The sequence below is a fragment of the Barbus barbus genome (genome assembly GCF_936440315.1).
Source record: "Barbus barbus genome assembly, chromosome: 26".
In the NCBI taxonomy this organism is placed as follows: Eukaryota; Metazoa; Chordata; class Actinopteri; order Cypriniformes; family Cyprinidae; genus Barbus; species Barbus barbus.
In genome coordinates this window covers 9119136-9142769 of record NC_136754.1, presented here as the reverse complement: position 1 = coordinate 9142769, position 23634 = coordinate 9119136, and the positions used below count along the sequence as shown (strand labels likewise).

Here is a 23634-nt window from a genome sequence, read left to right as displayed (position 1 = left end):
TAATTGTAAACCCTTCACATCATTTAAAGTAGAACTACATTTAGCATTAACATAAGCTTTAAATTCATCAGTATTTCACTTATCAACAAAGATGCACAAGTGTTGGTTATGTGTGCTGACAGTTCATGCCTGCATTTGCCAAAAGCATAGTAGCATAGCCTAAGTAAATCGTAGAACCATTACCATCAATGGTAGCTAGATCTACTTAGCTCACAATGCTTTTGAGAAACTCATCCCAGATCTTTTGGTATGCTTAACGTTAAATTAAGTCTCAGTTTTGTGATCAAATTCCACCTATAAAAAGGGAACATTAATTAACTGCTGTTAATTAAAATTATACGATAAATTGATGCTGAAGAGTTTAAGTTTTCTGTTATAATGAACAGGAAAAAATGCAATTTGTTTGACTGATTTATTTCTAACATCATTTTTTGTTGTAACAGCCCAGCTTACAATTTTTTTTATGTTGAAATATTTTTGATTATCACATTTAATGGTTTTCTTTTAATTGCAAATTCAATTACATTCCCATTGTAAAATGAATCCAAGTTACATTTTGTATGTGTAATTTCAATTCTAACAATAACTTCGTTCAAAAAATTCACAAAATACTTGTGATACTGAGAGACCAACGTAAATGAAAACATTTTTGGCCAATACAGCCATTATTTGTACAGCCATCTTTAATCAAACGAAAAATAGCATTTTTCAAATTAATGTCAATATAATTGTATCTACTGATATGAAGGATGGACGAAGTAGATCACTCATCTTTTAGGTGATGTGGATGCATTAGTGATAAAGTGGCTTTCTAATGACCTGAATTAGCTACAAATGATTATTGGTTATGGCCTTGGGGACTGGAGTGTAGGCCTAGCCAGAAGCTGGAACTGAAAATTGTTAGGGGTTGTATGTTGGGACCTACAAATTATGAGAAGGGAAGATGGACAGTGCAATTGCTTAGTGTGAAAACTTTCAATTTAGGGCATTAAAAATGTTTAGTCTTGGTAAACGCATAAAACGTTACCTTGTAGGAGTGTTAACTAGGCTGGGTGTCCCTTTAAGATAAAAAAGAGAACATAAGCATACAATGAGTCTAAACAGTAGAGTGTCTACCTTGACATTATCGTTACTTTATGAACTCAAATAATGATATCTGAGAGATATGATTAACAATGTCAGTATTACATCACTTACTGAAACCATGTTCATGTACTGAACTCATGCTTGACATAGAGATGGATGACCCTGGGGGTGTCTAGAACAGATTAGACGTAAAACAGTCACATGATAATTTCTTATTTCCATATGATTTGATAACTGACTATATTAAACTAAACAAACCATATGTTAGAATATAGCAAGGAAGCTAACTCACTGTCATGCCGAGTCTGGAATGTCTAAACCTCTCCAAAGTGTCACCCGAACTTGCACAACAACCAGAATTGAATAGTGTTATTTGGGGGGAAAGCAAATCTACTATATAAAAATAATTGACATGATGGAATGCAAGCTACCTGACAGTTCTAGAGCGAGGTGTGACTGTGGAAATGCAATGGGAAATCCAATGTGATGAGAACAATATATACTGTGTTTCAGTCTAGGAGCTGAAGTTTCTGTCTCAAGCAATGAAACTTGTTACCTGGTGATGTGACAGCTACGGGAAGAATCATCCTTGGAGTTCCTCTGTATATAGAAAGAATATATTTTAAATGCATGTGTATTATATTATATTACATTACATTAAGACAATTATCTGTATTTACCCATTAATTGAAAACCTCCCAGGAGATGTCTGTGTGGAGAAAAGAAAAATGATAACATCCAAAAAGTACGGAAATTAGAAGGGAAGCATGAGACATGCAATAAGAAACTCTCACCCTCCTCTGAGAAAGCGGCTTCTTTAGTTCTTCGTTTTCTTGTTTCAGCTCAGACACTTGCCTTAAATAAAACACAAATAACTAAACAGTCCCATTTTTAAAGTGCCACTGAATATATCTTAGATACATGCCATGAATTTGCCACCTGTAGCACTGATCACGGACTTCTTTCACCTTTCGTTCCAGTTCCACAGACCTGCTTCTTAAGAATGCAATGACTCGCTCCTTCTGCCTTTTCTGAAAAATAGCAATCTGCAACAAACGCATCTCCTTCAGTTATAAATGGCAGAATTTTGTTAACTTGATGTCACTCTGACATGATGTTTTCATGTACCAGAGTTCACAGCAAAGTTTTTTTTTTTTGGCCTTACAAATGCAGTCAATTATAAATGAATTAGGACAAATAAAATGTATTTGATAAGCAGTAAATGACCTGTGCAATATGTTCCAGTCGAGTCTGAACAAGTTTCACTGGATCTTTGAAAAACATCTTTTCCTGTGGCTTCATCTTCAAAAAATGAAAGGAATATATAGAAAACATTTGGTTGTTTAAATGTTGTTTGTAACCAAAGTTAACCCTTTTTTTATAATTAATATTAATACACGTAACCAGTGACAAATAATAATATATATTTATATATTTAGTAATGTAATAATGTACTTGTAGGTTTTAACTCATTCAGCTTTTATCTTTTTAGTCAATTAAAAAAAAAAAAATCTGCACATTACTGCTACTTCCAGCCATTTTTAATTACAGAAATGATTCAGGAAATTGACAAAAAAAAGATTCTTAGTATGTAGGCCTACCGATTTCTTACTGATAACTTGTTGACTGTTCATACAGCACACATAACTGAACTCGTTCTCAAAATTCAATTTTGACTTTAAACTTTCATGACCATAATCTCTCATAGGTAAATAGAAACAGAATCATATTTAGTACTCCAAACGAGTTTTGACCACCAGGCCCACTTGTAGTGAGTGCAAAGGGACCCTCAGCATAGAGCTGTAAAGTTGGGGGGTGGGTAGGAGCACCAGGCCCCCCTGTGGAGCAAGGCCTTCTAAAAACAACATTGTGTGAATGCTGCTGAGATCACCTGGTCTCTCGACGCGGGTTGGACTTACCTTATCAGATATGTGAAGGTAGTTACAGTTGGCATGACAAACTCGGCACTGACCTTTTGGAGGATATTACAATTACTCACACTAACCTCGAACATAGAAAAAATAATCTCAAAATGACCGTATTGTGTAACAGTTACTCACTTGTATTTACGCAGTCCTCACAAAATATATGGCCACAGCTGGACACAACAAACTGTTTCCCTTCGCTCACATAACAGTGGTTACAGTGAAACCAGTTCATTTCACTACTACAAAAATAGGTCACATACAAAAACTAATTCGTATTAAAGACACCATTAACATTGCAGATGTACACGTTAAATTGGAAAAACGCGTTTCGTGCTACGTTAATCTCGGAATGCTAGCAAGTTGTCGACTGCGGTAAAATAAGTTTATACCATGACAAGAGTACTTTTACGAATGGTGTTTATCTGAATAATTTACCTGCAGTTATTGCAGTAACGTTGTAAATAGTCTAAATTTGGCCTCGAATGAGCGCAGGGACCACTGGACTAATTCACCAGTCGACGGCGCCATAAACCGTTGGAGAACTCCTGAAGGAAGCGTTTTGGCGCCATCTCTTGGGCAGTTTAGCATAATTCTAAAAATAAGGTTTTAAAACGGTCTTTGCTATTAGTCAGTGTAGTAGAGGCACAATCAATTCACTGTGCTTTTGTCCGTCACAACTGCGAGAGAAGCACCAATCGTGCTCATTTGTAAATTGTTTCCAGAAATTGGAAAGCGTCGCAGAATGGCGTTTTTTGGGGGGGCATTCTCACTAAAAACAAAATTGGTTAGGGCACTTAAAATAAAGTGATTGCACAATTTAGAATAGGTAATACTGTTTAGAATAGGTAATGAACACCACACACACACACACACACACACACACACACACACATTTATAACCGTTTATTTAGATTAAGAATCACAACAGTTGAACAAGATCTCCACCCGAACGTCCAAAAACAACTCCAGTAGCTTGGAGGCTCCCCATCTTTTGGAAATAATGCAACATTGAATAGTGGTCACAAAAGCACAATATAAAATATAAAACGACAAAATGTCAAACCTCATCAAATCCATCAAGGCATGATCCAGTCCTCAGTTTTAAATGATAACCAGAGGCCCAATAACAGAATTTACAGATGTGGAACCTGTAGATCATACAGTCAGCAATTCATGTCCAGTAGTAAAAAAAATAAAAATAACTCAATGACTCGTCACATGGACTCATGAAATGGCACCTATATTACTTTGGCAAAGTAATGTAAAAATGGGAAGCAAAAATAGGGAACCGTGACCTGCTGTTGTTCCTCTTTTCTTTCTTCCTTGGCAGTTAGTGTCACAGCAGCTGCAGAGAGAACTCTGGGATGGATCATCAACCAGCACCCATCTGTAAAAAGAGAAAGAGCCTATTCATAAGTTCCACAAGAGGCATTAGACTTTTAATTATACCGTGAGCTGGTCCGGTCATATTGACAAGCTTTATTGCCACTATCCAGGTCCCTTGGTTCCCATGCCACAAGCCTGCAGTGCAGGTAGACCTGAGGATGATGCAAAATAAGTCCAAACAAACACTTCAACAAATAAATGACTAAATAAGGAAAACCAAGTGAACTTGCATCTTCTCCAGTGGCAAACTTGAAAGCTTGAAAATTCAGCCTGATCTCTGACAACTGATCTCTTGGCAGAAACCTGGAGTTTGTATATTTACTGTCTACGAGACACCTTAAAAAAAACAAAAAACATTGTAATCAGTTTTAAAGGGTATTAAGAACACTGCCAATCACATGAACACTTTTTTGGCTTCAGAAAGGGCACATCTTGTCTACATACATACATACCCCTTATTGGTAACGAGAGGGTAAACACGAGAATCTGGAGTCAATTCTGGTGTTGTGGAAGCCAAACATTCATCCAGCAGCAGTATTAATGGCTGATGGTTCTGCTGGGTGACTGAGGCAGCAACTGGGATCATTGAGCCTAGTGAGAAGGTTGTGGTAGTGGCCACACCACTGAAGTCATCTACAAAGAGAAAGTTATAAGACCATTGTATTCAAATCATCAAGAACGTCTCATTACAAAGTTACCATTCATGAGAGCCATACGAAATGCCAGATCTCCCTGGCCCTGTGTATGAAACAGCAGAGGATCATACAAAGGAGGAGCCCAGTCTTCTTCCCTGAAAGGCAGCGGTTTCGATCGGCATTAATCATAAAAGCCCTTCAAGCAGCAATATGCCATTAAAATGGAGGGTTTTCAGATACATTAATAAACCAAGATGTCACCTTTCATATGCACAGGCTACAGGGTAATAAATTGGTGTTGCTTTTGACAATGTGGGAGCAGTGATCTCAGTCTCAAATATGATCTCATTAGTTGTCACCTATGAAAGCAAAGAGATTGAGGAGAGATTAATACTTTTCTATACTCGATTGCCATTTGAATGCATTAAATTATAAACACCATCTTTTGTGATCTAGAACACTACTGAATCCAACATGAACAAGCGGTGTTACTTTTCACAGCGATCAAATAAACCAATCTCAGTAACATCTAACCAGGTCTTATTCAATCTACAAAATGTCTCCAACAACGCGAAGTTTTAAGAGTTGAACATGGCCCAAAGAATTCCCTTTAAGTACCCCTTTGTTCATCATAGGAAAGCGTTATTAACCAATGCCTCAGTGGTTCATACTTCCAAACCAGAGTAAATCAGATGGTAAATCAGTTACCATTACTAACAAGTAGTAACAGTGAAATTCTTCACCAAACTCACCAGCCTCCTAATATTACATGTCAAAAACTCAGCACTGAACACTGCCTCGGACCCTTGAGGATTTACTGAAATCTGGGTTGGAGGACAGTTGCCCAGGCGGAGTAGAGATGGGTCCACTTGAGAGTTTACGTCAATCCATCGTACAGAGACAGAGTTTTTGCCGCAATCCACAGTGACTGCTGAAGTAAAGTGAATTTGGAGACAGACTTACAATCAGCGTGTAAAAAAATTCAGCTCTGTTGTAATACTCTATCTGATATAAGCCTCACTTTACCTGCTTGTGCCACTAAGAACACAGCCAGAGTTGAAAACACAAATAGCAAAAAGGAAGGCATTCTGACAACATGCTGTAGCATACTTCAAGGAAATACTTATACGCTTTGGCTGCTAGCTAACCTGATTAAAGGATTCACATCTGAAATGCATTGTTCCAATGAGCTTAATGAGCATCAGCTGCTAATGGTCCAACTCTGATCACATAAAATGCGACAAATATTTCTAGTATAGAGATCAAGAAGAGATTAGTGCAACATTATGTTGTATTATGTGGCATAATACACATGTAAACTGGAATAACTTTTTATTGGATACGTTTAATTTTATCCTGCTAGTTTGTGAATTTATTTGAACAACAAGTTAAGGATTTTTGCAACATGCAAATTTAATTAGAATCAACCCCCTTACATTATGACAGTTCTGGCAACTTTTACAAAAATAACTCTTTAACACCATTACTTCCTAAAGTAATCACTCCCGGGTAGCATTACTAAATATACTGTTTTTATGAGTGTAGGGTCGGTGAATACCATTTCACACCCGAGCTGAGATTTTCATTTTATATAAATCAGATTTCCAAGTTTCTGAAGGAATTTGAATGTACTCATTTTCCACAATGCATTCTAACCTGCTCCCTTACTTAGGAATAATCACTTTATTCCTGGGGACTGGGGAAGTCGTGGCCTAATGGTTAGAGAGTCGGACTTGTAATCCAAAGGTTGCGGGTTCGAGTCTCCGGCCGGCAGGAATTGTAGGTGGGGGGAGTGAATGTCCAGCGCTCTCTCCACCCTCAATACCACGACTGAGGTGCCCCTGAGCAAGGCACCGAACCCCCAACTGCTCCCCATAAAATGGCTGCCCACTGCTCCGGGTGTGTGTGTGTGTGTTCACTGCTATGTGTGAGCACAAATTCCGAGTATGGGTCACCATACTTGGCAGTATGTCACTTCACTTTAATATATCTGAAGGAAATATTGAGCCAATTTATGAGCCATCCGTAGACACAACAGAGTTGACACTTCTTATTTTAGAGGAAGTGATCACAGCAAGAAAGTTTCAAATAATAGACTCAAAGAATATTTCATAGACCTTTATTGAACGTATAAAAGATGGAGCAGTCATGACTGAAAAAAATCAGATGACTTCTTGGGCCACTCCCAATCACTCTCTCCGATCAGGAATTCAGCACCTAAAAGAAAAAGAAAAAAAAAAAAAAAAAGTTATTCCAACACTGGTGATTTATTACAAGAATATAAATGTACAGAGTACACTCCACTGACCTGTCAGTCATCCATTGCATCACTAGACAGACACTCCTAGCAAGGAGGAAAAACAAACCACAATATGCATAACATAATACTATCATAAGACAATATTAAAAAAAAAAAAATCTAATAACAATTACAAAAGACAAAGGATGGCATGGAGTAACATCAGGGTGAAACTTCTGTAAATGTCAAAGGTCCCAACACTGACTTTAGTACCAGTCCTTGAGGTGCTGTAATCCAGACACATTACATGTTAACATAAACCCATATTCCAGTCTTTGCCATATTTAACATCAGTTTTTTGGCATTATCCTTTTAATTTACCAGAATCTGTGTCCCTCTTTCCACGGCCTTGACATGTTGAATCACAGCACTGACAAAGAGAACTCTGGAATGGGTCGTCTAAAAGCTCCCACCTTTTAGGAAGCAGCATTATATGATATTTTCCATCAAATCATATCGACTTAAACTTCTTCATTATTTAGTCCAAGTACAAATCAAGTTTACACTTACTCTCCTGTGGCTTTATTATAATTGCAGGCCTTCTTTGCTTCGTTGAGGTTGTCAGGGTCCCATGCAATTAATTTGCAATGGATGTAGACCTGCAGAAAAAAAACAAAAACAGGCTGCAACAAATTCAGATGTTTAACAACTTGCCATTTTCCTCTGAAGGCACTCCCTCACCTCTTGTCCCACAGCGAATCTGAAAGCTTGAAGGTTAAGAATAATCGAGGAGGAGTGATCCCTTGGCAAAAACTTGGAAAAGCTCTTCTTACCATCCACGAGACACCTATGATGGGTTCATATCAAGTCAATTATAGAAACATGGCCACTGAATTGAATAAAATAATGTGCTGACTAATATACATTTCAAATAATCATAAATGTACACACCCTTTGTTGGTAATGAGTGGGTATGTAAGAGTATCTGGGTAGATTTCAAATGTTGTGGAGGCTACACATTCCTCCAGAAGCAGCAGCAGAGGCTGATGGGCTTGCTGGTTAACACCAGCCCAAATCGGAACAAAAGATCCCAGTGGAAAGACATTGGATTCTGCAGGGCCACTTAAGTTATCTGGAGGGAATATTACATGCAAGTTATTGTTATAACAAGACCAAGAGAATCAGTAGATTTTCCTGCTTACAATTGAGAATTGCCATGTGAAAGGCCAGTTCTCCATGACCTTGAATAAAACCAGCAGAAGAGCTCTGGAAGGCCGGAGTCCAACCCTTCGGCCTGATAACACAATTTAAATTACTGTACATTAATGGGAATGATCTGGGGTTGAGAGCCCTGGTGAAGACTTGAGTACCTAGTTGCATTTACCTGTCATACACACATTTAACCGGATAGCTGAAAGAAGGAGGGTGGGGCTTTGGCAATGGCCTGTAGTTTAGCTTGTTCTCATACACCAAGTATTTCCATGTTCCCTAATTGGAAGGGAGAATTTTTAAAAAAAAAATTCACCATATTTTCAGGATTCAGCGATTAGTGAAGTCAAACTTACCATTCGCCTGAAGCCACAATCATTAAATCCATAGTAAAAGTCTGCAACTGCTCCATTTGACAGATTTGAGAAGTGTGAAGGAAGGCAGCTACCCAGGAAAAGACGAGTAGGATTTCCAGTCATCAATTTGTCCACTTTCCACTTAACATGGATGGAAAGCTCCTCACATGTAATTTGGATATCTAAAGAAAAAGGGAGAGAGGGAGTACTCATGTGTGCCTGAAAGCTGAAAAAAATGGTATAACTCCTCAAAAAGCCAACCCAAACCCAACTATCTCTGTTTAGAAGCTGGTTTCAAAGCAGATAATTATCAATAAACTAACCATCTACTTGCCTTTAAAGCACTGAGTTTGGTTAACCAGCTAATGATCAACTGCTCTGTTCCCAAACACAACTACCAGCTAAAGCTGTGTTCTTTTAAATGCTGGTTTAACTTCTTGAGAATTTATAATGCATCATATATTTTTGTGCCATAATAAACATTACCATTATGACTATCTTCAGACACTTCAAATGGTGTGGCAACTGCAAAAAACAAAAACCCTAGCCATAGGTAATTCATGATGAGGTAGTCCAAGCCCAATGAGACGCTACTAGGTCTAATCAGTAATTTGTAACAGTTGGCACTGGGGAGGAAAAAAGAAAAAGAAGAAAAAAAAGTTTACTAAGATTACAGTATCTACTAACCAATAGAAACCTGTATATTTGTCTGTATTTGTCTATAATCGGATTATAAGTATTTTTTTTTAGCAATCCACAATTTTATATCAATTTGGCATGGTTTTATGGGATCTAACAGGACGCCGGAAAACAGAACCGTCGCGTTCTACCAAAACACCCGGAATTTATTTCGGATACACAGGAAGTGTGGGAGTTTCCCCCCTGTAGAAACGTTTTAGCCGGTTCATTTGCATTCGGTTTTAACAACTAGTGTTAATATATATATATATATAATCTAGTTTCTGTTTAATGTGTATGAGATAAAATACAGCCATCAATATGTTGATTAAAGTTAAGGTAAGTGATTTTGTCGCTGCCGCTATGAGTTTATTCTGTCCAGTATTAACAGCGTTAATGATGTTTTAATGGAAGCTTAATCGACTTGTCAGAGTGAAGAATAATGTCTTGCATTAGTAGTTGAGTGATTGAGGTGTATCATAAATAATTTTTGTATCGTGGTTCAGACACTCACGGGCAAAGAAATAGAAATTGACATCGAGCCTACAGACAAGGTATGCTTGTTGTGCCAAAAATGTGGATCGTATTTCTTTATCTTCGGAAGTATTTGGAAATTAATGTTTTTCTCTTTTTCCAACAAGGTGGAGAGAATCAAAGAGAGGGTGGAAGAAAAGGAGGGGATCCCACCACAACAGCAAAGACTCATTTATAGCGGAAAACAAATGTAAAGCTCCCCATTAATACGTCAGTTTGAATTCAACTATTGAGGGGCAAAAATCATTCTCTCCTGTCTTTCTTTATTTCAGGAATGATGAGAAGACTGCTGCTGACTACAAGATCCAGGGAGGATCTGTCCTGCATTTAGTTCTTGCTCTCCGAGGAGGGCAAAACCTGCACTAGCCCTGCAGTCAGCCAGTGTCTTTCCTCTAATCTATTCTGTAAAGACTGTAAATAGTAGAAACCTGTGTTATCATGTATGTCAAAACAGCAGATTTGCCAGGAGGCTCTGGTGGTTAAAGCCAAAAGTGGACATTTGGCTTTGCATAAATTACTGGCTGAATCATATTAGCATGATCACAGCTGCTTGGGATTGAGTTAACACACGCAGATGCATTCTGAACACTTACAACCTAAATTTGAGTTTGTTTCTGCACTTTTCAGTCTGCAGTATATGACTATATATTGTATAACATTGTGCACTTAAAAACACATTTGCCTAAATTTTAAGGTGTAACTGCTCCCTTATAAGGGCTCATAAAGAAAATTAGTTGGCATTATCTTGCTTTAAAAAAAAAAAAAACAACTCATTCTCCTCATCCAGATCTTGACAGTTTTATTTTAGTATTGTGCTTTTTATTAAAATTTAAATATATTTTCATTTTTGTTGTATTGGTTTAGTTTTTTTATATTTTCATATTCATCAAGTTCAACAAAATAAAGAAATGTTGCTATGGCGACTGGTTCAAATTAAGTTTAATTTTAATTTTTATATTTTATTTCAGCTGAAGTTATTTCATGGAAAAAGTGTTTATAGTATAATAACCGTAATGACACTGGCTCTTTAACATACAATAAAAGATGTGTCCTAAAAGAGATGCTGACTAAACCATCATCTTCCTTAAACTCATTTCTTGAATGCAGTGCATTATACAGTATATATGATTTATTGTATTTTATTTGAATGAAAGAAGAATAAACAATGGATATCTGGTTTTACACACACAATGAGGTTGAGAATTATGAATCGGACATTGTAAATATGTGAGACGGTAAGGTCACATTCACTGTCAACAATGATATAGTTGTGCTCTAGGAATATCCTGAGACTTTGAGAGGAAAAGATAAAGGAACAAAAATGATGAAGAGAAAGGCTTTGATAACAGTAAGGCAATTGGAGCTCAACTGACCTCACAGCTCGTGTTGTTCATTCCCAGAAAGTATCTGAATAATCCGTTATGGAGGTACACATGAAGGATATCAGTAAGTCAAGTTCAACTTATTTAGTGACCGTGCACAAAGGATCTTATCCAATGACAGTGTACGTTAGATTGTTTAATCTTGTGCAGTAATGACAGCAGAAGAAACCACACTTTGTTCCAGACAATTCAAACCAAGATAGCACTTCATTAAAACCTGTCGTATCAAATCTGTGCTGGGACAGCATTTAGTCCATTATAGAGAGGTTGACAGACAGCTGCCCATTTCCATCGATCTCCATCTTAATAGGAAAGGTCATGGAGATTCTGGACACGTGTAGGTCTATCACAAAGGGCTGATTGATGGCTGACAGGCTGCGCTAGGAAAGGAGTCAATTTGTACGGTGTCCTGATGCATTGCACCCTGATTTGAGTAAGATACACGGATCCGCATCTTAAGGCTGACCTGTAGGGGGTGGGGGGATATAAAAGTATAGTCAAGCTTGTGCATAAATAGTGCTGATAAGTTTAGAAAGACAGCTGCACAAAACTAAAGCAGGGTGGACTTGCCTTGTTAGGGTTGTTAAGTAAAACAGTCTGTGTGACTTGACCAAGGCCATGTGCTGGAATCACATTACCACTCGGAGCCTTCATTTGCAGCTGAACACTCTAAAGGGGGATATATTATTGTTTTAAGAGATGACAGCATCCAAATGCTTCTGAATTATATCATTTCTTTCTCAAGTTAAATGTGTAAATAGATTTATTAAAATATTTATTTTGTGAGAAATTAAATAAAATAGAAATAGTAAGGCCTGCTTTACACAAAACATTAAGCATTTTACAGGGTGTTTGTATGTTAAAGGCAAATATTTAAAGCAAATTAAAAATAATTAATCAAATAAGTGACTAATTTTTCAAAGGATAATAAAAATCTTATAAAAAAAAATCATCTTAAGTCATAAAAATAGTGGGTTTTTAACAAAAAAAAATCTTCAAAGCTATAATGCATTCAACTGAAGGTAACTGGACAATAACAGGTACTTCATTTTAATAAATGGCATAAATTATCAAATTAAAGGTATTTGAAACTTATTTATTGTGAAATTTAATGTACATGTAGTGGAGAACCACATTACATCAAAATAGCAATTAATCTACACAGAACGGAACCAAAACTCTCGAGTACAGAATATAAACTACTTCAATCATTTGGATTCCAGAGTGCAGCATGAACAGAGCCAAGTTTAAAAATGGAGCGGGTACAGACCTTTGGTACTGCTGCTTGAAGATTGAAGTTGGTGATGTCATTCTGAGTAGAGTTAGAGGCAATAAGGTTGACCATGACCTCGGTTTCTGTTTGTTTGTCACATTGGATCTTCAGGCTCAATCCATTCTTCTCGTAGACTGACACCGTGGGAACTACATGCACATAAACACAGCAATGTTTCTGCATTTATGCTTAATATTTTTGTGGAAACCATGATACATTTTTTCCGGGATTCTCTGATTAAGAGAAAGTTCAAACAAACAGCATTTATTTGAAATAGAAATGTTTTGTACCACTGTAAATGTCTTCTTTAGTGCCATTTTTATCAATTTAATGCATTCTTGCTGTTTTTTTTTTATCTTTATGAACACAAACATGTATATCTTTCAGGAAAAATAGGTCAAATGGAGCAGGATGAATGACGAGTTGTTCAGGTATCCATGTTCTCACCTGGTGTCGGCTCCAGTCCTCCCAGCAGGTCGAGAAGATCTGCACTAGAGGTAGTTGTTGGAGTGCTGGTTGGGGCAGGGCTGGGCTGAAGAGGTGTGTCTGTCCCACCCAAGAGATCCAAAAGGTCACACACCTAACAGAAGTGTAAATACAAAAAAAAAAAAAAAAAATTTAACTATTGTTTATCAGTTCTATGTCCAAATATAATATCCTGTAATTATTACCTGGCTTGCTGGTTCTAAGAGCAAACCTGCTTCAACTGGTTTGGGTTTGGATGTGTTAGGCTCTTTAATCTCTGCTGATGTGTCTCCATTAGTGTGGCCTGGTGAGTTCTTGTCCATCACAGGCATTCTCTCCAATACCGCAGCTCTGAGAGGAAGACAATGAAGAGCAGCACCATTCATGCATGATGATTTTTAGGGATACACGATATTGGAATTCTGCCGATATTCGATATGCCGATATTTTTCAACTCATTTTGGCCGATATCGATGCCGATACCGATATATTTCCTTTTGTTTGGAAACAACAAGTCTCTCCTGTGCAGAAATTATAAGCAAAATGTTATTAATTTTGGCTAGTTTTTAACAATAACTTATTTATTAGAATGAAATAAAAAAATAAAAGGTTTTTTAACAGTACATTGAAGCTTTGAAAATAAATATAAATCAACTATATCAATCGCTGCATTTTTCCCCCCAGAAAGATGCAGTTAACCCTAATATTTTATTTTAAGATTTAACATTTGTAGATGGTCTAAAACAAAAGAGTTGTAAAAATTCTGAAAATCTTTTAGAGCTCATGATTTGTTTAAAAAATAAAACGTTACACATTAATGAATAAATCAGTATATATAAAATTATTTAATTTACAAGGGTCATGTTTGTGATTTGTTTTTTTCATGTAAGCTATAGCTTCTGACCATTAAATCAAAACATACTTATTTTATTACATCAATTACTGCTTTATTTAATCAGAAACAGTCTAAATGTTATTTGTGTAGGCTATTTTACTTTGAATTTAATTAGAAGTAGGCCAACAGCGCCCCCTACAGATTAAAACTCCTTACCGAATGGGCATTAGGACCTGGGGGAGGCTGTCACTGCTGCTCCTGCTTGTGCTATAACGAACGCGTCATTCTGTACATGCCTTCACACATTAAATACAGCGATCCAAAACAGTCAATCTATTCATCATTCAGACAACTTTGCTTCAAGAATGAGCCTGATCTAATCGCTAGCACACCCTGAGCACATGCGAGTTAACCCCTTCCCCTTATCGGCAAGACATATCGGCATAATTTTGCATGTCAGGCCGATGCCGATATTTACATTTAAAGTCATTATCGGCCGATTTCGATATCAGTCCGATAATATCGTGCATCCCTAATGATTTTTAATAAACAATAATACACTATGAAAACACACAGCGGTACCTCATGTGATCATATTTCTTGAAGAGTGCATTATATTCAACTGCTCTCTGCTGAAGTTCCAAGTCAATGCAGCTGCCGTAAATACTGACAATACTTCTGATTCGGCTGATTGAGAGAAAAACAAAGATGTAGGTCAGACTACAGAATCTACACAAAGCACAAATAACATGTTTCTGTGAGTGATTTGTTCCTAGTAATGTACGTATTCGATACATAACAGTTTTCAACCCATATTAATTTTTTTTTTAGCTATACACCAGGGCTACACGCGATTGCGGTGGGAGGGGGGTTGAGTCAATGATATCCAGGGGGCCCAGAAACCATAGCGGCACCCCTGCGAGCCAGTATTTCACAAAAGCGTGTCTCACTCGACATTGTCTGTGATACGAGTGCTCAGCTTCATGGTAGCAGTGAGTGCGAAGCCTCTGGTTGCCGGCGAAGACATGTGAGACTGTAGAACTGTTTCCAAGGCATCCAGGACGTCATCCTCAGTAACCTAGCGACAGGAAAGGCCCAAAACTCAATTTAGCTGGCCCTTACAAAACAAGTACTGTGGTGGTACAGGAGTGGCATCAGATATTAGTACTTTCATACTATAGTCTAAGAAATGCAAAACTACAAAATTTTTTTTTTTTTTTTTTAAATCTGACTGGTTAATTTCAAGGATAAATTATTATAATTAAATAGGTTTGTGAGACAACTTCTCAGATGGGGTTTATCTTGCTGACAAACTAATAGTTACTATTAAACTTTACATGCAGAAGTAAAGCATGCAACCCTCAGCCCTACCACAATAACTAGCATATTCATGTACATTGGTATTTATTTACATGATACTCAACATAACTCAAAATGAGAACAACTTGGCACTACTATGGTCATTTTTTAATTATTTTCCGTAAGTGACAAACAACACTATATGTATCGATTTATCTACCAGATTCATTCTGATTCTATTCTGACACTGACTGGTGTTCCACAAATGCTTTCTATGTACTTTTCTATCTAATCTTCATTTCGGTTTACCTGCACAGGCTCAATCTCCTCACACTCGCCCTTCAGCAGCAGGTCTCCATACTCTCCTATACACCAGCACGCAACTTGGACCAAGGATTGCTATGAAGATAAACTGTCTATTACACACAAGCACTTACAAAGGGCACATATAAATCAAAATGCTTGAAAAAAGGACTTTTCAAACAGGACATATTCTTGCATTCAAAATAGTGAAATTCAACATCCTAAAAATGCTGTATTCATGGCCCAGATATGCTCAATGGTCAAACCACACATTGTTTACAGACTTATAAGCAAAGAAACATATCCTTACCTGTGCAATATCTTTTATAAGTGCTCTATAGAGTTTGTGAACAGTGTAACAGTGGAGCTCAGATGCAGTTGTGATGAGTTGGATTAGGTTGGGCACAGTCTCATCTCTTATATCCCCCCCTGCCTGAGAGAGGTGTACATCACTTAAATTTAAATGATTGATTCTCTCATGTTGTTCAAACTGATTTTTATAGAGCCCTAAATATGACTCCGACAACGTTCCCTTGTTTTAATTAAACCGTGGACACACTGTACTAATTTGTTCCCTTGTTTTGGTAAATCATGTATTAATTAGTTTCTGTTGAATTAGTAAAATGTGCCCATAGTTTAATAAAACAAGGGAGCTAATTAATAAGTCATGGGAACAAATTTTTTAATTCGTGGCCACGAAATTCTTAATTTGTGGTAACTATTTCCTGATTTGTGGCTATGACAAATAACCTTTTGTCTGCATGTTATGTGCGAGGCTACGTACATTTTCTGAGAAACATGAAAGTGAGTTTCAGGAGATTTTACCATCTTATCTTTTTTGCATCTTGGCATTTAAAAATTACCATTTACTTTCATTGTACGGAAATGTTAGTTAACATTGTGCCCAAGAAAATAATACAGTGCTGAAATGAATGACTAAATTATGACAGTTATTAAACACTATGGTGTTTACAGACTGAACGTCATTGTTTATTTGTGAATGGGTTGACTTTCGTTGTAAAGAAACTGGTTTGGTTGTGTTGCAGTGGCTATTTACCTTGGTGAGTACATGCAGGATGGTATCGATGTGCCAGCGCTTCGAAGGGGAATACCTGACCAAGACACAAAGACAAGTGCTATTCATCGCCTGTGCCACATACACAAAAATAGACAAGTTAATACAGAACACAAAAAAAGCAATACATCGGCACTATGTGTTTTAGAATGGGCAGACCAGTGGTTAGTGAGCTGAACGTTACGATGTAGCAAAGACTGAGCTTATAAATTTTAATTAGCTTACACTGACACTGCTAGTTAATCAAATGATGGAAATGTGCATTAAACGTAGGCATGCCTTACAGAAACCAACTCACTGGACATTGTCCTATATGAGAGCAAATGTATGAGAGGTGCTTGCTCAGATGTGAGTGTTCAATAGGAGAGAAACATTGACAAATGAACAGGGCTGAGTCAGACACATAGACATAATGAATGAAACTAACAGGTAGATATGAAGTACAAAGGACTGACGATACCTTTCAGCAGCGCTGAAGATGCCAGAAGCGGTTTGAGATCGAAGCTCTGGGGGACAGACTGAAAGAAAAATGAGGAGCTCTTTCATCATTGAGCGAACGTTCACGGCAGACACAAGGGCAAGTGACAGTTCCAATGCACGACTGCAAAAGAAAAAGAGCAGAATGAATAACTAATTACACGACCATTTGTATCGCTGTAATTTCTATGCATCTTCACTTTTTAGAACTTACAGTACCGTTTCACTGAGGTGTCTTGATCTTTCAGACAGTCCACAATGGTGCCTCTGTGCCGCTGCACTGCATTGTGGTCCGTCTGTACAATCTTCTGGAGAGATGTCATTGAAATGTAGCTGTAATGGATGAGAGGAGAAAAAAAAATGAGAGTGTACTGTAGTGAGGGTTGTGAAAATGAATTTACAATTTATATTTCCTGCTCTAAATTTACATTCTACTTGCATTATATCTGAAATATAAAAAACATGTAATCTTTTATCTAAAGCAACTGCAGTGCACATACGTCTATGTGAACTACAGGCACCCAAAATTGATTTTAATCATTACATAAAAATTCTGAAATAGATCTGCACTTATTCCAAAATAACACTGACTAAAACTGAAGATGCACTACTGTTCAAAAGTTTGGGGTCAATGAGAGTTTTTAATGTTGTTGAAAGAAATCTATTATGCTCTCCAAGGCTGCATTTATTTGATCAAAAATAAAACAGTTTTTTTTTTTCAGTATTTGCTGATAAATAGAAATGTATCAAGAACTTGAATATAAATATAAAACTTGAAATATAAATGTCTTTACTGTCTACAAATGTTTTTACTCTCACTTTTTATCAATTTAAAGCATCATTGCTGAAAAGTAATTTCTTTAAAAATAAATAAATAAATAAAAATCTTGACTAACCTTTTGCCTCTACATACATCAAACTCAAACATCACAAGAATGTACAATCGGTTCACAGCAGTAGTGAACCAAAATATGTATGTGGCGTTAAATTCTAAAATAAAATTGTTAAATCTACTTTAATTAAGATTTAACATTGTAATTCTTTTCAATATTAAAGCATTAAAATAAAGTAGAAACTTACCGAATATTCCTGTCATTATTAAGTAGAAATCTGCCAAGAATATTTACAGCTAGCACCTTAAAAAGACAAAAATTAGATGCATTTAAAGACCTGAAATAAACTATAGAAACACCAGTCAGTGCTCCCGTTTAAATCAACATAAAATTGAATATGAAATTGTATTAAATTGAATTGTGACCAACCCTAAGCCCGCTCTCTGAGTTGATGTCCATGATAGTTAGGACGGTTTCATATAACACAGCACTGCCTGCAGTCTTACTGCTGTCTGTATTTGTAGCCACCTGTGCATCAGAATCACCAAGATCAAGCATTATAAACTCTGCTTTAAATATACAGAATTACATTACACAGGATGTGTTTATTCTGCTGTACCTGTGCCAACAAGTCATTCATGGCATCACTAGCGGTGTCATTATTGTGACCCAGGATTCTAAGTAATCTAAGAATACGAACCTGAGGGACAGAAAGAGACCAATAAAATCATAGCATTCATAGGGTTTACTATAAAATGTAGAAATTATGTTGTAGCGTAATAAAGAGTGATATTGAGTTTGACTGTAGCCATCAGACCTGTAGAAAAGGGTCACTGATACCAGCTACATTGTGCTCAGGAGAATAACTGGATGTCACAAGACCTTTCATAATCTGAACCAGCTCAGGAACAGCCTAATAAAAATGGAAGAAAAAAAAGTTTGTATAGCTGAGAATTTAAAGTAAATGTTTTAGAGAAAATTCACTTGAATTACCTTGCGGAACCGATCAAGAGTGTCAGGATTACGCCCACACAATTCAGTGATAAGAACTACAGCCCCATGCAAAACCCCTGTGGAAACAGTCAGGCAATTATTAAAAAAGCATATTGCACGTAATACAAACTTTTTATGTTTATGCATAGTTTGCAAAAAGAAACACTAACCATGGTTCTTCTCAGAGAGCAGAGTCCTTGCTGAAGGAGTAAACAGCTCTGCAAGCTCTGGGACCTTTCTTATTATGTGAACGGCACACAGCGTGGCCTAAAGCATTAATCATTATCAACAGCACGCAGATACAAAAACATGATTTAGCAGGATTGTGCTAGTTTGGGTGCTGACATGACATGACTTAAACTATAAGTTTATTGACATAAAATGTCAAGAACTGACCTTTTTCTTGATATAAGAAGTAGAGGCCCTGAGGAGCCGTTCGATCTCTGGTGCCAGGTCTCGACACATCTCAGCTGAACCCATGCAGGCCAGAGTGCATAGAGCCAGAGACTGAACATACTGACTGCTGTGGGAAAGGTCACTACGACAGAGATAAAATAGCTGGTCAGAATAATGATTCAAAACTGGAATTACATTAAAAGCACAAGAAAAAAATCAAATAAATAAAAGAAAATGTGTTTATATAATATAAAAGCAAACATTTAAAGGGATTGTTCACATTTGCTGAAATCTTACTCACATTTATGCCATCAAGATAAAGGCCCTAAATGAATTTGTTTCTTCATCGGAACAGATTTAGAGAAATTTTGCATTACATTACTTAGTGAATAGGTGCCGTCAGAATGAGAGAGAAAGCGGTTTTAAGTTAAAAACATCATAATAATGGATTTGTTTATTACAAACACAAAGCTTTTTGCTTCATTAGACATTATTATTAATGGACTGGAGTCATGTGGATTACTTGTGGATTATTGTGATGCTTTTATCAGCTGTTTGAACCATCATTCTGACGGCACCCATTCACTGCAGAGGATCCACTGGAGAGCAAGTGATGTAATGCTAAATTTCTTCAAATCGGTTTTAATGAAGAAACATACTCATCTATATCTTGGATGGCCTGAGGATAAGTACATTTTCATTTTTGGGCAAGCTATTCATTTAAATAAAAAAATATTAATAAATTACAAAAGGCATTCTTCTTAAAAATATGTAAAATATTTACTTCTTGATTGAGTTGGTAATCAGTAAACTAGCATCCTGCTTCTCATCTAGGAGCATCATGGCTCCCAGGTAACCAATCCGCTTCTCGCTGTACCTGGGGCTGGCAATCAGGCGTACACACTCCATCTGCAGGAGTCAATACTAAAGTTATCCCCATATAAAGATATCTAACAAGTGAAAAGAAAAACATAATATAAAGTACAGAGGGAGAAGGATGCACAGACAAGACATAAATGAGGTGGTATAATGTGATATATCCCTAATCAGAGATGTAAAACCTCTTTATCCATCAGTGCAATTACACACACACACACACACGTGGACAGTCACCTGGCCGAAGTGTGCAGGGTAGCCCAGCATGTGCACGTAGAGTAGCTTTGACAGGCTGTGCGAACGCTCTCCATTGTCACCCTGGCGAAACTGCGCTCGGATATCCGCACACTCTCTTTGAATGATGCCCCTCTCCTCACCTTGTGTCCGGGCACTTCGGATGACCCGGATCATTTCCTGTAAGCGCACTGAGGGACTCATGACTGTATCTGTAATCAGAGAGATTGAGAGAGACGTTTCATAGAAATTGAAAGAGGAAGCAGCACAAACCAAGGACTTTGCATTGGCAGTCGCTTGGTACTTTATTCAATTGTATATCTGTACATAATCGTGACTACAATGATTTTTTTATATTAATTGCAACTCTGTGGATCTTATCTGGCTTCACTTTAAATAAACAAAGAACTAAATATGGCTTGAAAGTTTTTAAAAGATGTCGTTTAAGCTCAGCAAGGCTGCATTTATTTGATAAAAATACAGTAAAACTGGCACTTCACTGATTAGAAATCATTCTAATATGCTGAATTCATGCTCAAGAAACAATTCTTTTTATTATCAATGTTGAAAACAATTGTGCTGCCAAATATTTTTGTAGAAACCGTAATACATTTTTTATTTTATGAATACAAAGTTAAAAAATGTGTAACATTATGTCTTTAATGCCACTTTTGATAAAATTAGTAAATCCTTACTGGTTAAACGATTTATTTTTAATCATTTATAATGTATATATGGCACATCTGGAGCGTGAAAGCCTGTGGTCATTATATAATCTCACTGTATGAACAAAAATTTCTTGTTGTGTTCAAGAAATCAGTCATTTTTGTCCGCACTATTACTTTAAAAAACTGTTCGAAGGCCTAAGTAGTTTATAGATTATTTGGGCCTGTCACATTACTTCCCCTTTGGCGCAGGTGAGGAATATACACCTGCCTTCAGATCTTCCCATGCTGACTACATTCAACCCGCACGCGCTCCGCGGCCTTCAGTCTCTGTGACGTTCGTTCCTAACAAGACGCATTCCACATCTCATTATCGTTTTGACATCTAATACAGCCATCTTCATACATTATTTACAGCGCAGTCCATGTGTTCATATATAGACACTTTCCTCGACCCACCATCTTCAAACACAAACGCTGTGCTCGCAGCAAAATAAAATGCAATAAAATGCTGATAAAACGTCAACAATCAAGTGATAACGACAGGAAAGACATGAAAACGGCAATAAATTAGCGCCGCTCGTCGCTCTCGTCGTTTGCAAAAGATGTAAACATTTCTTGCGTTGTGGTACACTGCATCTGTTTGTGATTAAAATGAGTATTGACACACTTTTTGATGGCACAGGTCAAGTTTGTACAGGTCCCGAGTGTTGTCAAGCTGTGTTTCTGTGCGCTACTGATCCCAGGCTCATCGTCTTACCTTCGGCAGCGCAGTAATCTCAAACACCGAAGCCTGCCGGCTGCTCAGAGCCTAATTCATCCGCTCTTCCTCTTCTGTTTAACCTTGCAATGTAACCAGGCGAGGTCTTTTACTGTGCGAGTAACTTTACGCTGTAAGAGCATTTACAAACGTTTCCATAAGCCTCATAGTACAGCGCAACTTCCGCCATCCGGGTGTGCCATTCATTCTCGTCCAGCTGCTCTGGAATGGGAAAAATACTTGTGTGCAGTGAATATTTAAAGGACCCAAACACTATTTACTGTTTTTCGTATATTTTTAAGATAAATTACACAATGAATGTTACAAAGTATGGCAAGCCGGCTGAACATTTATTCTGCCATAAAATAAATATATATCATTTGTTATTGCTACATTTTTTATATTTAAATCGTGACTATAGTCCTACTTTCTTTTCAGTGCCAGGAACTAGAATTCAGAACCTATTTATGAGATACTACTTATTAATTTTATATATATATATATATATATATATATGTATATATATGAGGTCACTGAATACTGTGGGCTTCCGAGTTTTAGATGTAATTTCTGGCTGTTGTTGATAAGCCCACCTATTTAAATTTTACTAGTAGCCTACACTACCATTTAATTTTGTAATCAGTAACGTTTTTAGTCTTTTGCTCATCAAGACTTTTTTTAAAATAAAAAATGCAATAAAAAATTATATTGTGAATGTTAATTTAAAATAACTTTTTTCTATGTCATGCTGATTTGGTAGTAGTAGTATTCCTGATTTGGTAGTAGTAGTATTCCTTACTACTATGTTTTTTGTGTGAAAAAAAAAGAAAAAAAAGAAAAGAAAAACAATTCTGGATTTCAACAGCATTTATTTGAAATAGAAATCTAAATTTGACAACATCCTTGTATTATAAAAGTAGGCTATTAATTTACTTTAAAAATATAAAATAAAATCGTACTGATCCCAATCTTTTGAAAGGTAGTATTCATTAGGTTCTATTCAATAGGTTTGGTAAACTGGAATAGGATATTTTAGGAAGTGAAATCTGAAGCACAGACCAACTTAGAATTAAAAAAAAAAAAAAGTCACTGCCAATAGTTACTTGTCACCGAGTTAGTGACCATTAGAAAAAAAACTCCTAAAAGTAAAAAGTAGTAAGAAAAATTGTTTATCGAACCACTAGTGAAACTGTAGGGGACTGTATGTTTTTAAAATCTGTATTTTTTTTTAAATAAGAAAAATTATTTTATAAAATATTTTTTTTTTAAATAAAGGGAAAAAAGGCTACAAATGTCATAATATAGATCTTTTTATTTTCTAGGGACATTCATTTATTCATTGTTTGTTCAGGAGCTGAACTCTGCCAACTCTGTTCTTAGACAATACTGTGCACTGGGGGAAGAACCCATTTGTTTTCCAAAGAATGGACACGACAGTAGTGGAATAAAGTCATACTGTTTTAAACACCGTGGGATCTGTAGAACAACAGCACATTGTATAATGTAGGCCTATTATAGGCTATATTGTATTTTAACGGGTAGATGTCACACATTCTCAGTTCCACATAGTTGACTTCAATTTTGAACTTTGCTTTAGTTTTTATTGAATCGACTAATATTACCTTTTACCTTGATAAAGGCCTGTGTGCTGATGAGTCAGTTTAAAATAAAGAATACGTTCTTTAATGATTAAATAGTGGTTTACCTTACCTTCACT

The 23634-nt window shown here is 36.6% G+C and overlaps 4 protein-coding genes across 7 annotated transcripts; 1 reads left to right on the top strand and 3 right to left on the bottom strand.

Moving 5' to 3' along the window:
* Nucleotides 1–405: 405 nt before the first annotated feature.
* LOC306846474 (E3 ubiquitin-protein ligase RNF212B-like) lies at nt 406–3570 on the bottom strand. 3 transcript variants are annotated; one of them, XM_079379894.1, is made up of 13 exons: nt 3450–3570; nt 3147–3253; nt 3006–3058; nt 2314–2388; nt 2026–2132; nt 1881–1941; nt 1767–1795; nt 1643–1686; nt 1518–1542; nt 1379–1427; nt 1198–1258; nt 1028–1058; nt 406–921 (listed from the first exon to the last, which is right to left on the bottom strand). In XM_079379894.1, exons 2-13 carry the CDS (start codon nt 3244–3246, stop codon nt 846–848), a joined length of 711 nt encoding a protein of 236 aa, XP_079236020.1. In that variant the 5' UTR covers nt 3247–3253; nt 3450–3570; the 3' UTR covers nt 406–845. The 3 variants fall into 3 exon arrangements, with proteins under 3 accessions (XP_079236020.1, XP_079236021.1, XP_079236022.1); XM_079379895.1 differs by having other exon boundaries at nt 3527–3562; XM_079379896.1 differs by lacking the exon at nt 2314–2388 and having other exon boundaries at nt 3450–3561.
* A 3569-nt stretch (nt 3571–7139) lies between these two features.
* Nucleotides 7140–9015, bottom strand: LOC306846473 (zona pellucida sperm-binding protein 3-like). Its single transcript, XM_079379893.1, has 8 exons — nt 8840–9015; nt 8659–8762; nt 8477–8568; nt 8226–8406; nt 8016–8121; nt 7845–7933; nt 7344–7747; nt 7140–7252 (listed from the first exon to the last, which is right to left on the bottom strand). Exons 1-7 carry the CDS (start codon nt 8960–8962, stop codon nt 7639–7641), a joined length of 804 nt encoding a protein of 267 aa, XP_079236019.1. The 5' UTR covers nt 8963–9015; the 3' UTR covers nt 7140–7252; nt 7344–7638.
* A 682-nt stretch (nt 9016–9697) lies between these two features.
* LOC306846475 (ubiquitin-like protein NEDD8) lies at nt 9698–11240 on the top strand. Its single transcript, XM_079379897.1, has 4 exons — nt 9698–9856; nt 10024–10071; nt 10159–10241; nt 10324–11240. Exons 1-4 carry the CDS (start codon nt 9839–9841, stop codon nt 10415–10417), a joined length of 243 nt encoding a protein of 80 aa, XP_079236023.1. The 5' UTR covers nt 9698–9838; the 3' UTR covers nt 10418–11240.
* ap1g2 (adaptor related protein complex 1 subunit gamma 2) lies at nt 11165–22146 on the bottom strand. 2 transcript variants are annotated; one of them, XM_079379890.1, is made up of 22 exons: nt 21918–22146; nt 20496–20704; nt 20167–20291; nt 19383–19524; nt 19157–19253; nt 18987–19063; nt 18811–18906; nt 18613–18693; nt 18423–18521; nt 18241–18296; nt 17380–17493; nt 17144–17284; nt 16666–16720; nt 15919–16041; nt 15615–15704; nt 14957–15084; nt 14589–14693; nt 13378–13522; nt 13154–13286; nt 12704–12855; nt 12004–12102; nt 11165–11899 (listed from the first exon to the last, which is right to left on the bottom strand). In XM_079379890.1, exons 2-22 carry the CDS (start codon nt 20694–20696, stop codon nt 11780–11782), a joined length of 2379 nt encoding a protein of 792 aa, XP_079236016.1. In that variant the 5' UTR covers nt 20697–20704; nt 21918–22146; the 3' UTR covers nt 11165–11779. The 2 variants fall into 2 exon arrangements, with proteins under 2 accessions (XP_079236016.1, XP_079236017.1); XM_079379891.1 differs by lacking the exon at nt 15919–16041 and having other exon boundaries at nt 11167–11899.
* Between the last annotated feature and the right edge of the window lie 1488 nt (nt 22147–23634).

Excerpts from the sequence above, each read along its gene's own strand:
- ap1g2 (XM_079379890.1), bottom strand. The coding sequence starts at position 20,696 with ATGAGTCCCTCAGTGCGCTTACAGGAAATGATCCGGGTCATCCGAAGT. Across the intron at positions 19,064-19,156 it reads GCTCTCTGAGAAGAACCATG|GGGTTTTGCATGGGGCTGTA; the intron begins GTTAGTGTTTCT and ends CTGTTTCCACAG. Across the intron at positions 18,297-18,422 it reads ACTCAGAGAGCGGGCTTAGG|GTGCTAGCTGTAAATATTCT; the intron begins GTTGGTCACAAT and ends TGTCTTTTTAAG.
- LOC306846474 (XM_079379894.1), bottom strand. The coding sequence starts at position 3,246 with ATGAACTGGTTTCACTGTAACCACTGTTATGTGAGCGAAGGGAAACAG. Across the intron at positions 1,687-1,766 it reads GGGAGGTTTTCAATTAATGG|AGGAACTCCAAGGATGATTC; the intron begins GTAAATACAGAT and ends TTCTATATACAG. Across the intron at positions 922-1,027 it reads CTAGTTAACACTCCTACAAG|GTCCCAACATACAACCCCTA; the intron begins GTAACGTTTTAT and ends CATAATTTGTAG.
- LOC306846475 (XM_079379897.1), top strand. Across the intron at positions 10,072-10,158 it reads ACATCGAGCCTACAGACAAG|GTGGAGAGAATCAAAGAGAG; the intron begins GTATGCTTGTTG and ends TTTTCCAACAAG. Across the intron at positions 10,242-10,323 it reads ATTTATAGCGGAAAACAAAT|GAATGATGAGAAGACTGCTG; the intron begins GTAAAGCTCCCC and ends TCTTTATTTCAG.
- LOC306846473 (XM_079379893.1), bottom strand. The coding sequence starts at position 8,962 with ATGACTGGAAATCCTACTCGTCTTTTCCTGGGTAGCTGCCTTCCTTCA. Across the intron at positions 8,122-8,225 it reads CCACTCATTACCAACAAAGG|GTGTCTCGTGGATGGTAAGA; the intron begins GTGTGTACATTT and ends AACCCATCATAG. Across the intron at positions 7,934-8,015 it reads GATTCGCTGTGGGACAAGAG|GTCTACATCCATTGCAAATT; the intron begins GTGAGGGAGTGC and ends TTTTTTCTGCAG.